The sequence below is a fragment of the Hordeum vulgare genome, chromosome 2H (genome assembly GCF_904849725.1).
Source record: "Hordeum vulgare subsp. vulgare chromosome 2H, MorexV3_pseudomolecules_assembly, whole genome shotgun sequence".
NCBI classification, from domain to species: Eukaryota; Viridiplantae; Streptophyta; class Magnoliopsida; order Poales; family Poaceae; genus Hordeum; species Hordeum vulgare.
The window spans coordinates 470042465-470056169 of record NC_058519.1 but is presented as its reverse complement, the minus strand read 5'-3'; the positions used below and the strand labels follow the sequence as shown (position 1 = coordinate 470056169).

The 13705-nt window shown below is 46.9% G+C and overlaps 1 protein-coding gene across 1 annotated transcript; it reads left to right on the top strand.

Moving 5' to 3' along the window:
* The first annotated feature begins 337 nt into the window (after positions 1–337).
* Positions 338–2260, top strand: LOC123430268 (E3 ubiquitin-protein ligase PUB23-like). The gene has a single exon (XM_045114146.1). The coding sequence runs from the start codon at positions 774–776 to the stop codon at positions 2067–2069; it is 1296 nt and encodes a 431-aa protein (XP_044970081.1). The 5' UTR covers positions 338–773; the 3' UTR covers positions 2070–2260.
* The last annotated feature ends 11445 nt before the right edge of the window (positions 2261–13705 follow it).

The following is a 13705-nucleotide window of genomic DNA, read 5'->3' as shown; positions in this document are numbered from 1 at the left end:
TTTTTCTTTTTCTTTTGCGGGAAGTTAACTGAAGCTAGAAAACTCTACTGCAGTGATCAGCCTTGGAATTTCAAAGTCAACGCAAGCCAGCCAATCGAGAGGCCGGTAGAAGAAGGAACAGTCGAATACTAGGTGAATAAAATAGATTCATTTTTTGCATTGTAAATAAAACAAATAAATGAGCGAAGGAGAAATAAAAAGGGTCAAAGCTGCGCGCAGAACGCTTCGTGGTCAACGCGCGCGGTGGCCGCCCTGGCCCCTCCGTCCGGCAACCACGACCCGATCGATCTCACCCCTTCTCTCATCTCGATCTGCATACCCCCCCTCCCTCGAGGAAATGGCCATCGTCCCCTTGTTAATTCGTCATGCCCACCGTTTCCTGATTTGTTTTCTCCTGCTACTACACCAACCAAATTGCTCCTCGCCACACCTCTCATTTCATTTTGGTTTTTCTTCTGACTGAAAGCAGCCAGCCTGCGTTTCAGATAAGACTACTCGCAAATTGCATGGTCGTATAGAAGAATCTACCCAACTAAAGACTTCCAAGGTTTCATCTCGCACCGTCGACTTCCCTCTCGTCTGCTTCTCGCACTATAAAGCCATCTCCCGCCCGTCTCCTTCGGCTTCAGAAGCTACCTCGCTTGGACCACCCGAGGCATCCTGTCTACTTTCTAGATATATAGAACTTCTCCTAGCTTCATGCATGTGTACATAGCTAGATAGACAAATATATATACAGAGTGCGTACACGGTGCGGATACGACCAAGAGGCAATGGAGGGGTTGCCGTCGCAGGTGGAGGTTCCGTCCTACTTCTTGTGCCCGATCTCCATGGAGATCATGCGGGACCCTGTGACGCTCTCGTCCGGGATCACCTACGACCGGGAAAGCATCGAGCGCTGGGTGTTCACCGACGGCCATGGAGAGTGCCCGATGACCAAGCAGCAGCTCGGCGCCGCCGACCGGGAGCCCACGCCCAACCACACGCTCCGCCGACTCATCCAGGGCTGGTGCGCGGTGCACGCGGTCGAGAGGTTCCCCACCCCGCGAGCTCCCATCGATGCGGCGCGCGTGGAAACCATCGTGGACGCGGCCAGGCGGGGCCACGACCTGCTGGTGGCGTCCCTCAGGGAGCTCGCGGACATCGTCGCCGAGAGCGATTGCAACCGGCGCTGCGTCGAGAGCACACCAGGCGCCGTGGCGTTCCTCGTGTCTGTCATCAAGAAGCACGCCGCGGACGACACGCCCAAGCCTTTAGAATCCCAGGAGGATCAGATGTTCGGCGCTGTGGTTGATTCGCCAAAGGCGACCTCGCCGGAGGACGTAGCTCTAAGCATTCTGTATTCGCTTAGACTCTCCGAGGGGAGCTGGAAGAGAGTCTTGGAACGCGGCGACAATTTCTTGGACACCATGGCGTCCGTGCTGAGGCGGCCAAGCTACCTCTCCCGCACGCATGGCATCCAGCTTCTGAAAGCGGCGGTTTCCGAGATGCCGCCAGCGCAGCTGACCTCGGCAAGCGCCGAGCTGGTGGAGGGGGTGGTGTCGGTGGTGACAGATAAGCTATCCGGGAAGGCGGTCAAGATCGCTCTCCAAGTGCTCTGCCGGCTCTGCCTCTGGGGCCGGAACCGCGTCAAGGCCGTCGAAGCAGGCGCCGTCGGGGCGCTCGTAGAGTTGCTCCTGGATGAGTGTTGTGGAGGAAGCAAGCGGGCGTCCGAGCTCGCGATCGTGGTAATGGACCATCTCTGTGGCTGCGCCGAAGGGCGTCTGGAGCTTGTGGCGCACAAGGCGGGTCTGGCGGTTATGGCGAGGGCGGTGACACGAGTGTCCGCTGCTGGGACGGAGAGCGCGGTGCGCGCCCTGCACGCGGTGGCGAGGCACTCGGCGACCCCAGCAGTGTTGCAAGAGATGCTTGCGGTCGGGGTGGTGGAGAGGCTGCTGTTCCTGGTGCAGGCCGGCGCCGCCGGCGATCGGCCGAGGGAAAGGGCGAGAGAGATGCTCAAGATGCACGCCAGGGTCTGGAGAGGCTCGCCGTGCTTCTCGCCACAACTGAATGCATCCTACCCTTCTTGATATCACATGCAAGTATCTTCTTCGCCTTATCATATGATCCTGCATGGCACTTTGTCTTTTTTAGGTTTCTAATTTTGCCATTTTTGGCTGTGAAGATTGTATTGATTGTTACAACCGACCGGGAAGTTTGATGATCTCTGAAATTGGGGAGAACATTTGCAAAATGCGTATGTTCAACTGTACATTTTGAAGACAACATTTGGCGGGCATGATGTTTTTTTTACGTAGGTTTTCGTTACTGATCATGCTTGTTACAAAAATAATCAAACTTTGATATGAAATCGATTGAAATCAAATAATACTTCAGTTAGTCTTGTCATGCATAGTTGACGCCCGGGCAGCCAGATCGACGAATATACAGAGGGCGGTTGAGCTCTCTTAACTCTATTCGATCGCATGATAAGGTACTAGATGTACGTGAGCAGGCACACTTTTAAATGTGAAGATTGACCAATAATTTTAACCACAGTATATGCATGTCACAAGAAAATTATTATAGTATGAATATACTTTTTAAGATAAATTCAAACATATGATTTACAAGTTCTTAATTTAAATATTTGATACAGGACTCATAGTCAAAGAATAATTATTTTCAATTGAAGCATGTCCAAAACAATACATATTTCTAATATGGAGGCGGTATTTAGATTGTATGATTTTTCTAGAATTTTGAATTTTAATAAGAAATAACTTCTTCTTTTTTGGGGGGTGAATAAAAAATAATTTCGTGTATCAACCCTTTGGATCGTATTCCCCATTTGCTACTATGTGATAGCCTGGCTTATTAGGGATGATACACTATTCATATCAATAAGAAATTCCTTCTTTTTCGGGAGCCCATTCGAATAGAACTCTCAGGTTAAGCGTGCTTGGCTTGGAGTAATTTCCGGATGGGTAACCAACCGGGAAGTTCATCCCAGGTGCGCATGAGTGAGGACAAAGTGCGCAGAAAAGACGAGGCATTACAAGTTTGGTATCAGAGCCGATCCTCGCGGATACACGGATACCCTCGCGGTTACACGGATATTTGCGGACAGGTGTGCGATCATGTTGACGTCGGTTCATCCCAGGTGCGCATGAGTGAGGACAAAGTGCACAAGAAAGACTAGTATTGATATGTGGGCCAGTCTAAATCATGTCAGGAGTAACGACCACCGGCGGTTGTGTCCGGGGCAATACAAGTTTGGTATCAGAGCCGACCCTCGCGGTTACACGGATATTTCCGGACAGGTGTGCGGTCATGTTGACGTCGGTTCATCCCAGATGCGCATGAGTGAGGACAAAGTGCGCAGAAAAGACTAGTATTGATATATGGGGCCAGTCTAAATCCTGTTAGGAGTAACGACCACCGACGGATGTGTCCGGGGCGTTACATACTAGATATATATACTCTAATCCACACGAAGAGCACATTTCATTAGGTTGTTTTGTCTTTATCTATAAAGCAAGGCGGAGTAATTTTGTTATAGTCTTAGATTAATCATGAGTATCGAAAACATTTATTAGTGATAACTGTTAAATGTCTTAATTTTGGATGTCCTAACTTTATACTGACTTTATTATAATTTTTTACTAAAATCATTGTTAAGAAAATCATTAACCGGTAGTTGCTCGGTTGGCTGACGAGTGGAGAATTAATTGGTTAACCGGTAAGTTAATTGGTCATTAAATCAATTAATCTGATGATTTATTAGTTTATTGGCTAGTCGATGACCCTACGAGTAGAGATTAATCGACAAATTAACTGATTAATTGGAAACAATTTTAAATAAGACATTTATTTAAAGACGGAGGGAGTATGTCACTAAAAATTTAGGCTTTGTTTGGTTTGCGTCTCTTAGTTTTTTTTTGTCAGTCAATTCTAGTTTTTCTAATATTAATTCATTTATGGACTAGTCAAATATTTCGGATGTCTAGTGTTTGACTATATCAAACATACTCATATATTAACAAATACTCCATCCGTTCCAAAATTCTTGTCTTAGATTTGTCTAGGTATGAATGTATCTAGTCACATTTTAGTATTTAGATACATCTATTTTTAGACGAACTTAAGATAAGAAATTTGGGACGGAGGGAGTAGAAGGTTTGACTCACAAATCATTACTCTAGAGATTCAATAGTGTGATGCCCTAAATCTAGCTTTTTGGATCATGTTGAAATACGCTTTATATATAGAGTTGTGGCGGATAAACACGACAACTCGATGACGTCAAATAATCTGAAGAAGGAAAAAGGTACTAGTATACATTGCAAGGTGCAGAAAAATGCACATGTTTTTCCAGACCCAGTACTCTGTTTTCCATGGATATCTCTATTTAAACGGTTGGAACGTCTCCATTTTCATCATCTACTATCTCACGTCGATTTCCGTTTTAAATGCGTCGCTAAGATATGATGACAACAAATTAAAGTCCTTCATGCACAGGAAAGCGAAAGAAACACATGCGTACTGGGCTGGGCACCGGTCCTCCTGCTGTGCACTTGCTAGTCGGAGCAGTCCATCATCAATATTCAGCAACTCGGCGGTATGCAGTCAAGGGCAAGGGCAACACAATCGCACACATGTATCATGCAGCCACACTGTTGACGTTGTGTCACACACGTTTCGGCGGGTTGGTTGGTTGGTTGGTTGGTTGGAGGAGGAGCGATCGAGCAAGTCGTCGGCGGTCGGTCGTTGCACCATATTGCCATTTGCATGCGGTGCTCCTCCAAAGCCTTGAGCTTGTCTGCGAGCAGCGCCGCCGTTTTTAGTGCAGATGCAGGCCCATGTAAACTGTGTTTGATGCGCGGATCCAGTTCAGTTTCAGGTCCAGATGCAGGCTGCCGGCGTCGCGCACTGTGTTATGTGTGTGAACTGGTGGGTGCTGTACAGATTAGGTGGGGCGCAGCGAACAAATGGCGATCCGCGCCGCGAGCTCGTGTAAACGCCGGGAGCGCGGAGGGTGGGAGGTCGTACATGCCAATGTTGCGATGTGAAGGAACTTAATGATTCATCCATCCTTGAAGGAGTGTGTGAACTATCAAGTACTCTATATATTAGAGTTGACTGAAGTCAAATTTCATAAAGTTTGATTAAATTTATAAAAAAATTATAAATATTTACCATAGCAAATATATATAATGGGAAAGTTTATTCAATAATAAATTTAATGGTATTAATTTGTTATTGTATGTCAATGTTTTTGTCTATAAACTTTGTCAAACCTTACGAACCTTGGCTTTGATGAAAACTGGGGTATTAGATACCGGTTCAGTTGCTAAGTAATAGTAACTCGGAATTATAGCTACGGAATAAACGGGTACTAGCAAGGTGAGGTAACGATGTGTGTTGGAAGTAATTCCAAGATTGATATGGTCAAACATCACACGCTCCCTCTATCATCAGGATTAGTGTTGAACCTAAATAAACGTTATTTGGTGTTTGCGTTGAGCATGCACATGATTAGATCGTGTTTATTGCAATACGATTATTCATTTAAAAAGAATAATGATTATTCTGTTTACTTGAATAAAACCTTCAATGGTCATGCACCTAATATGGATGGTTTATTGAATCTCGATTGTAGTGGTACACATGTTCATAATATTGATGCAAAAAGATACAAAGTAATAATGATAGTATCACTTACTTGTGGCAGTGTCACTTGAGTCATATTGGTATAAAACGCATGAAGAAGCTCCATGTTGATGGATCTTTGGATTCACTCGTTTTTGAATCGTTTTAGACATGTGAACCATGCCTATTGGTGTAAACGCATGAATAAACTCCATGTAGACGTATCATTTGGATTCACTTAATTTTGAATCACTTGAGACATGCAAATCTTGCCACATGGGCAAGATGACTGAAGGCCTCGTTTTTCCAGCGAGATGGAACGAGCAAGTGACTTGTTGAAAATAATACATTTTGATGTATGCAGTCCAATGAGTGATGAGGCACGCAGTGGATATCGTTATGTTCTTACTTCACTTATGGTTTGAGTAGATACATGTGTATTTGCTTGATGAATCACAAGTATGAAATATTGAAAAGTTCAAGAAATTTCAAAGTAAAGTTGAAGATCGTCGTGACAACAGGATAATATGTATGTGATGTGATCGTGGAGGTAAATATATATCTGAGTTGCGAGTTTGGTATACATTTAAGACAATGTGAAAATTGTTTCACAACTCATGCCTCCTGGAACACTATAGTGTGATGGTGTGTCCGAACGTCACAGCAGCGCCCTATTGGATATGGTGCATACTATGATGTCTCTTATAAAATTACCACTATCGTTTTGGGGTTAGTCATTAGAGACAACCACATTCACTTTAAATAGGGCACCACATAATTCCGTTGAGATTACATCATATGAACTATAGTTTGGAGAAACCTAAGCTGTTATTTCTTAAAGTTTGGGGCTACGATGCTTATGTCAAAAGTGAAAGGATCCATATGCATGGTTGACTAGAGGGGGGATGAATAGGAACTACCATTTTTTAGCTTTTCTTAACAAGTTAGGGTTAGCAACATAAAGGTTCTCTAAAATAATAACTACGTGAGCGACATATATGATGCTACCTACTATGACCACTAACGCAAGTAAGAAATACTGTACAACAATAGCATACACAATGTAAAGGTAAGAGATAACCACAAGTGGAACCAATGAAGACGAGGATGTGTTACCGAAGTTTCTTCCCTTTAACAGGAAGTACGTCTCCGTTGGAGCAGTGTGGAGGCACAATGCTCCCCAATAAGCCACTAGGGCCACCGTATTCTCCTCACGCCCTCACACAATGCAAGGTGCCGTGATTCCACTATAGGTGCCCTTGAAGGCGGCAACCAAACCTTTACAAACAAGGTTGGGGCAATCTCCACACAAAGCTTGGAGGCTCCTAACAAGACCACAGAGCTTCACCACAATGGAACGTGGCTCCGATGTGACCTCAACCGTCTAGGGTGCTCGAACACCCAAGAATAACAAGATCCGCAAGGTATTAGTGGGGGGATCAATTTTCTCTTGGTGGAAGTGTAGATCTTGGCCTTATCAACCAATCCCTAGGAAATCAACAAGTTTGATTGTCTAGGGAGAGAGATCGGGCACATATGAGCTTAGGGAGCAACAATGGAGGCTTAGAGGGTCAAAGGTAGGGTTCACGAAGTAGAAGAACCCTTTATATAGTGGGGGAACAAACCCACCCGTTATCCCCACTTACAGCACGCTCAGCATGGTACTACCACTTCGGGGAAGCGGTACTACCGCTGCCCCTAGAGGTACTACCGCTTGGGGTGAGCGGTACTACCGCAAGCCCCAGCAGTACTACCGCCAGGTGGGAGCGGTACTACCGCTTGGTAGACTCAAAGCCACGGTAGTAGAAATACTACTACCGAGCCTACCACCGCTGGAAAAGTATTCACAAAAAGTCCGACGAAGTACAACCGCTCAGAGAGGGGGTACTACTGTCCCTAAGTAGTACTACCGCTCGACTGGAGCGGTACTACCGCTAGACCCTTTGCAAATGCAAGGATAGAACAAGCGGGTGCTCCATTGCCGCAAAGTGAAGGAGGTGGAAAGAAAATGTGCGCGTGTGTGAGTTGATTCCACCCAAACCTTTCCGACGCGGACCCCCTCTTAATAGTACCGTAGGAAACACCGTGCTTCAAAAACACCGAGGGGCGACGAATCATCTTGTGCCATGCGATGTATTATCTGAAATGCTCAATGCACACGATTAGTCCGCAGAGGTGCTGTCATCAATCACCAAAACTACTTAGAGAAAAATATACCCTAACAACCTCCCCCTTTTTGGTGGATTGAACAACATCGGATTTGCACAAAAACATATTAATGAAAACATAGGCAAACCCAGAGTCTATGAGTTAAGAGACTGGCTCCCTCTGGATGTGTGCATGTTTAAAATGGTGCTATGAACAGCACAACACACAATCCAGAGGAGGGCACTGTCACGCCCAATATGCGACCCTATCCTCAATTTGGCACGAAGGCCTCGTCAGGGATAGAAGCGCATCTCGTCGTGTCGCAAGAATGGATATCGTTACAAGTACATGTACTGAAAAGAAGAGGTATATAACAGAGTTGGCTTACACTCGCCACAAGCTACATGAGAGTCACTTCAGTACATTACATAATCATCAAGAGTAAGAGCAGGGTCCGACTACGGACGAAAACAAACGAGAAAAATAAGAACGACGTCCATCCTTGCTATCCCAGGCTGCCGGCCTGGAACCCATCCTAGATCGATGAAGAAGAAGAAGGAGAAGCAACTCCAAATGTACAATCAACGCGCTCGCGTCAAGTAACCTTTACCTGTACCTGCAACTGGTGTTGTAGTAATATGTGAGCCATAGGGGACTCAACAATCTCATTTCCAAAGGTATCAAGACTAGCAAAGCTTACTAAGTGAGGTATGGTTAAGTGGTGAGGTTGCCGCAGCGGCTAAGCACATATTTGGTGGCTAAATTACGATTACAAGGAATAAGAGGGGGATGATCTACGCATAACGGACGTGAACTACTGGTGATCAAATGAATGATCCCGAACACCTACCTACGTCAGACATAACCCCACCGTGTCCTCGATCGGAGAAGGAACTCACGAAAGAGACAGTCACGGTTACGCACACACAGTTGGCATATTTTAATTAAGTTAACTTCAAGTTATCTAGAACCAGCGTTAAACAAAGCTTCCACGTTGCCACATAACCGCGGGCACGACTTTCCGAAAAGATTTAACCCTGCAGGGGTGCTCCAACTAGTCCATCACAAATTACCACAAGCCGCATAGAAATCCTCAATCACGAACTCGCGATCTCGTCGGATTCCCTAGTGGAAAACCTCAACTCTGAGATTACCAAAGCATCACCGGAATCCCGATGCACAAGATATCTCGTCAAAGGTAAAACTAATCCAGCAAGGCCGCCCGACGTGTCGACGATCCCGATAGGAGTCGCGTACCTCGTTCTCAGGACACGGCGGATGGAAAAGCCTACAGGTACCAAACCTCGAGTTGCCCCGTGGTGGCCCCCGCAGTCTGTCCATTTTTTGACCATCACTCATGAGGAGCACTGGCCCGGGGGTTGATTAATTTTCATCGGGTTAATTACTCCCTATGCAGTTCATTAGTTATTAGGCAAATGTAGTACCAAAGTTGGGCCTTGCCAGACCAGCTTTAATTTAAAACGAATTATCAAGGGGGTCCCCATAACAACCCCGACCGTGTTGGGAGCGCTCAATTATGGAACATAACACCGGTAGCCGAAACTAAGGGGGCAAAGGTGGAACAAAACACCAGGCTAGAAAGGCCGAGCCTTCCACCTTTTACCAAGTATATAGGTGCATTAAATTAAATAGCATTTAATATGGTGATATGACAAGGAACCCATGCTTTCACATGGAAGCATCTGCACCTGCAAGTAGCAACGCTAACACAGGGTTAAGCAAGCGGTAACATAGCCAATCAGTGGTTTGCTAGGTTGAACAGGTTGAAGGTTATCATGGCATTGGTGAGAGGCTGATATTTAGCATGTGGTAGGGAACGAGACATAAACGATAGCAATGGTAAAACTAGCATGGCAATGATAGTAATGGTATATGGGGAAATGATCATCTTGCCTGAGATCCTGCTTGGAAGAAGAATGACTCCGTGAAGTCGGCAAACCATCGTAGTCGACCGGGTCCTCACATTCCGACACGCTTGCGGAACTCTATCGAGACGGAGCAAACCGAACACAACATCAACACAGATATTCACCACACGATGCACAACATGATGCACAACCTAATATGATGCATGATCAGTTCAATGATGCAAGGGATGGCATGGCAATTCACCTCACACAAACACTACACATTAAATGAAGCTCGATATGCAACGGGTTACATATCGACGAAACTCCACGATTAATTATTTAGTTCACTCCCGATTATTTACACGACAATATTAAATGTGGTTAACATGGCAAGGGGTGAAGCGACGGTTCTACGTGGCATCCTAGTAGTGTAACACGCGAGACATAGATCGGAGCTACGTTACAAGAGACATGCAACACAAGACAATTATGCCATGATTGCGTCATGCATGCGAGTTCAAACATCACGGGCAAGAAGAGAAGGAAACATGTGTCGCCACGACGAGCGAGAACGAACCATGGCGGCAAAACGGAAACGATGGCACGGCAACGTTCCTATCACGACAACTCGGCGAGCAATCGTGCCAACGTACTGGGAACACGTGCGGGAACGGTAAATAAAGATGGGGTGATCCCGTATCTCGGGTTCCCATGTGTCGGGGCACAACGAAAGAAGACATCGGCCAACGGGCAACATACGGTGCATACATACATATATTCATACATCACTTGTACACGGTACACGACAACGTCTCAACGTTATACCTTCGGAGCGTGCACATTGGAGCGGTTCGATTCAGAGAAGGAGACCAACGGTCGTCGTGGAAGTCGTCGTACACGGACTCGTCGACGGTAGTCGTACTCTCGGTGTCGTGGTTCACGGGTCTTCGACATCGGTAGTCGAACACGTTCCGAAGATGGTCGGGGTCGTCGAGGATGTCGTGGTGCTCGTCGAATTGTCGGCTCCACGAAGGAGGGAATGGACTGCGCGGCGACGGCAGGCGACACAACAACATCTAGCGGGCAGCGACCGACAACAACTACAACAACTAGCTTCGGCCACAGCACAGCAAGCTCGACAACTGCATGGGACAGCAACAACAACTGGCGGCGACATAGCAAGCATCAAAATGCAGCACCACAACTAACACCTACAACATGGCAAACATCACCTAATCAACTAACACTAGCTAAGCAGCACGCAAGCAGCAAAGCAAGCAACTATCTAGCAGGGCAAGCATCTAGCAGGCACCTACTAGCAACAATGCAAGGCCGCAGCAAACAACAACAACTAAGCGGCAACAACAACTAGCAGCGACAGCGGCCTAGCAGGCAAGCACAAATAGCAGCAAGCAACGCATAAGCTCGGTAGCAGCTACAGCACCACGGCACGACGACATAGCACGCAGCGACAGCAACGGCAACGCCAGCGGCGAGCAAGCATGGCAACAGCAAAGCGGCACGGCAACGCTAGCAACAGCAAGAAACGACAGCGATAGCAACAAGGCAAGCCGCAGGCAGCAACAGTAGCATGGCAGCAACTAGTGGCATGGCAGCAAGGCACAGCAAGCATGCCACGGCACAGCAAGCACGCAACATATGCAAAACAACATAAGACAGCAGCTATCGGCGGGCAAACAGCCTAGCAGGTCATGGCAGCAGCACAGCGCGGGGGGAGCAGCCAGTACAGTCGGCGGCGGCGCCAGCACAACCCAGCAACTTGGCGAGCAAGCAACATCTAACACAGCCGGCAAGCAGCCGAGCAAACGGCAGTGGCATGCTACACAGCAGCAATCATCGGCTCCAGCATCTGGCAGCAGCAGCATACAAGCAACAGCGGCATCAGCAAACAACATGGCACGTAAGCTCCACAACAATCAGCAACAGCAAGCCCAACAGCTAACTGCAGCAACAGCGGCAGAACGCAACGGCAGGCACGCACCAGACCAGCAGGCAACCGCATGGCAGCAACGGCTCGGCATGGGAACCATAGCGAGGTGGAGGAGGTCGGAGCAAGGGCGAGGGGGCGCGGCGCGGTGGCGGGGAGCGCAGGCGGCGGGCTCGGCAGGGCGGTGGGGCCGGCAACCGCGCGGGCGCAGGGGACGGCCAGGGCGGACGGTAGGAGCGAGGGCGGCCATGGCGGGCGGCGCGGGCAGGACGGCGCGGCGACGTGGGCTAGGAGCTGCAGGCGGCGGGGCAAGGGGCGAAGCAGCACAGGGCGCTCGTACCCGACCGGTTGCTGTTGCATCTCCGGTGATGCCGGGGCGACCGGGGGAAGACGACGGGAGGCTGCCGGGGGGGCTGGCGATGAGGAGGCGGCGGGGCACGGTGCTCGGGCCTGCTGGCGCGGGCAGGGGGCTCGGGGGAAGAGGGATCGGGGAGGCCATGGAGCCGGGAGGAGAGGGGAATCGGGGGGAGGAAGACGGCGCACGGGAACCAGAGGGAACGAGGAGGGGAGGCCTCCTGGCAGCGCTAGGGTAGGGGGGAGGCTTGGGCCTTGGCCGGCTGGGCCTGTCCCTCTCCCTATTGGTTTTTAAACCTTTTAAAATCAGGTAATTTGAAAGAAAGAAAGATTTTAACAAAAATAAAATGAAATAAAGGTTTTTGACGCCTTTAAAAAAAATATTCCCAGCTATAACAAATAGTTGGGCATTTTAAAAAGAAATAAAATAAAACCTTTTAAAGAATTAAAATTAAAACCCGTTTTCAAAAGAATAAAAATCAAACCCCTGTTATAAATAAAAGGGTCTGTTTTTTTAAATAACAAAAGGAAAAAAAACAAAACCTAGGGGTTGCCCCCACATTTAATAAAATGATTTTCTTTAAAAGAAGACGAATCTTTATTTTTAAAATAGGGGTTAAAACGGAACTTTAGCAAAACCACAAAATGAAATAAGAGGACAGAGAGGGGGAGCTACTATCGCACTACGACTCGTTGATCACTCGAAGCACAACACTCGAAACACCACACGTGACAAACGATGCAAGATGCCATGCATGATGCGACGATGCAAAATAAATGACGATGCAACAAATAAACTAATCATACGACGGAAACGGAAATAAAAGGGGGAATCTTTTGGGCGTCGGTCTCGGGCTGTCACAACTCTCCTACACTACAAGAGGATCTCGCCCCGAGATCCAAGAATGAAAGGGGGAGAGGATAAGAAAGCAAGAGGTAAAACTTAGTCGATTCTTGACAAAGAAGTGAAACCAACGATCCTTGAAGGTTGCAAAGAGATGAGGAATGATATGGGAAAGAAGCAAGAATTCACGGAAAATTTTGGCAGCACTTCGGTAGGAAAATGGGACAAAAAATTCGATAAGAAGAGAGAATTAGACAATATACACAACAAACAAGTAAATAGAACAAGGGAGCACCATGAACTTGGTAGAACAACATAATAGACCCAAAGAGCAACATCACAATGTCTCAGGAACAATAGAATAGGAACTAGCTCATACGGAAGAAGAGAATGAAGAGAGAATGACAACTATCATCACAATATAATTGAAGAGCCTCCGGATAGAGAATTGACGTAGTAGTTGGAAAACGAACAACGAAAAGAACAAGATAGTAGTGGGCTTATGAAAATCATCTCAACAAATATGAGGTGACAACCAACCACTAAAAGAAACAAGGATAGGTTGGGAGAAACAAGATATGAGCAATTCCTTACACCAAGAGGATATATTGAGAACTTGGATTAATGACAAGCACCATGATAGCGTAATCCATAGGAAAAGCTTTTAAGTGAAGACCAAACCAAGATAGCTCAATGAAGAAATCATGGGTTGAAAATATCTCATGATCATAGAATTAGTGGATTTAATTATCTCATTCTTGAAAGGAAAACTCTTCGAGGCTCCTACACTAACAAGAAGGCTGTAATACCACCTCAAAGGATAAAGGAAGAACAATTGCACTAGAGATGCAAGAGAAAGAATACTTGAGGTATTCCAACAAGAATCTTGAACAACACTTGATAATGGAT

Coding starts and splice junctions, on each gene's coding strand:
- LOC123430268 (XM_045114146.1), top strand. CDS start 774: ATGGAGGGGTTGCCGTCGCAGGTGGAGGTTCCGTCCTACTTCTTGTGC.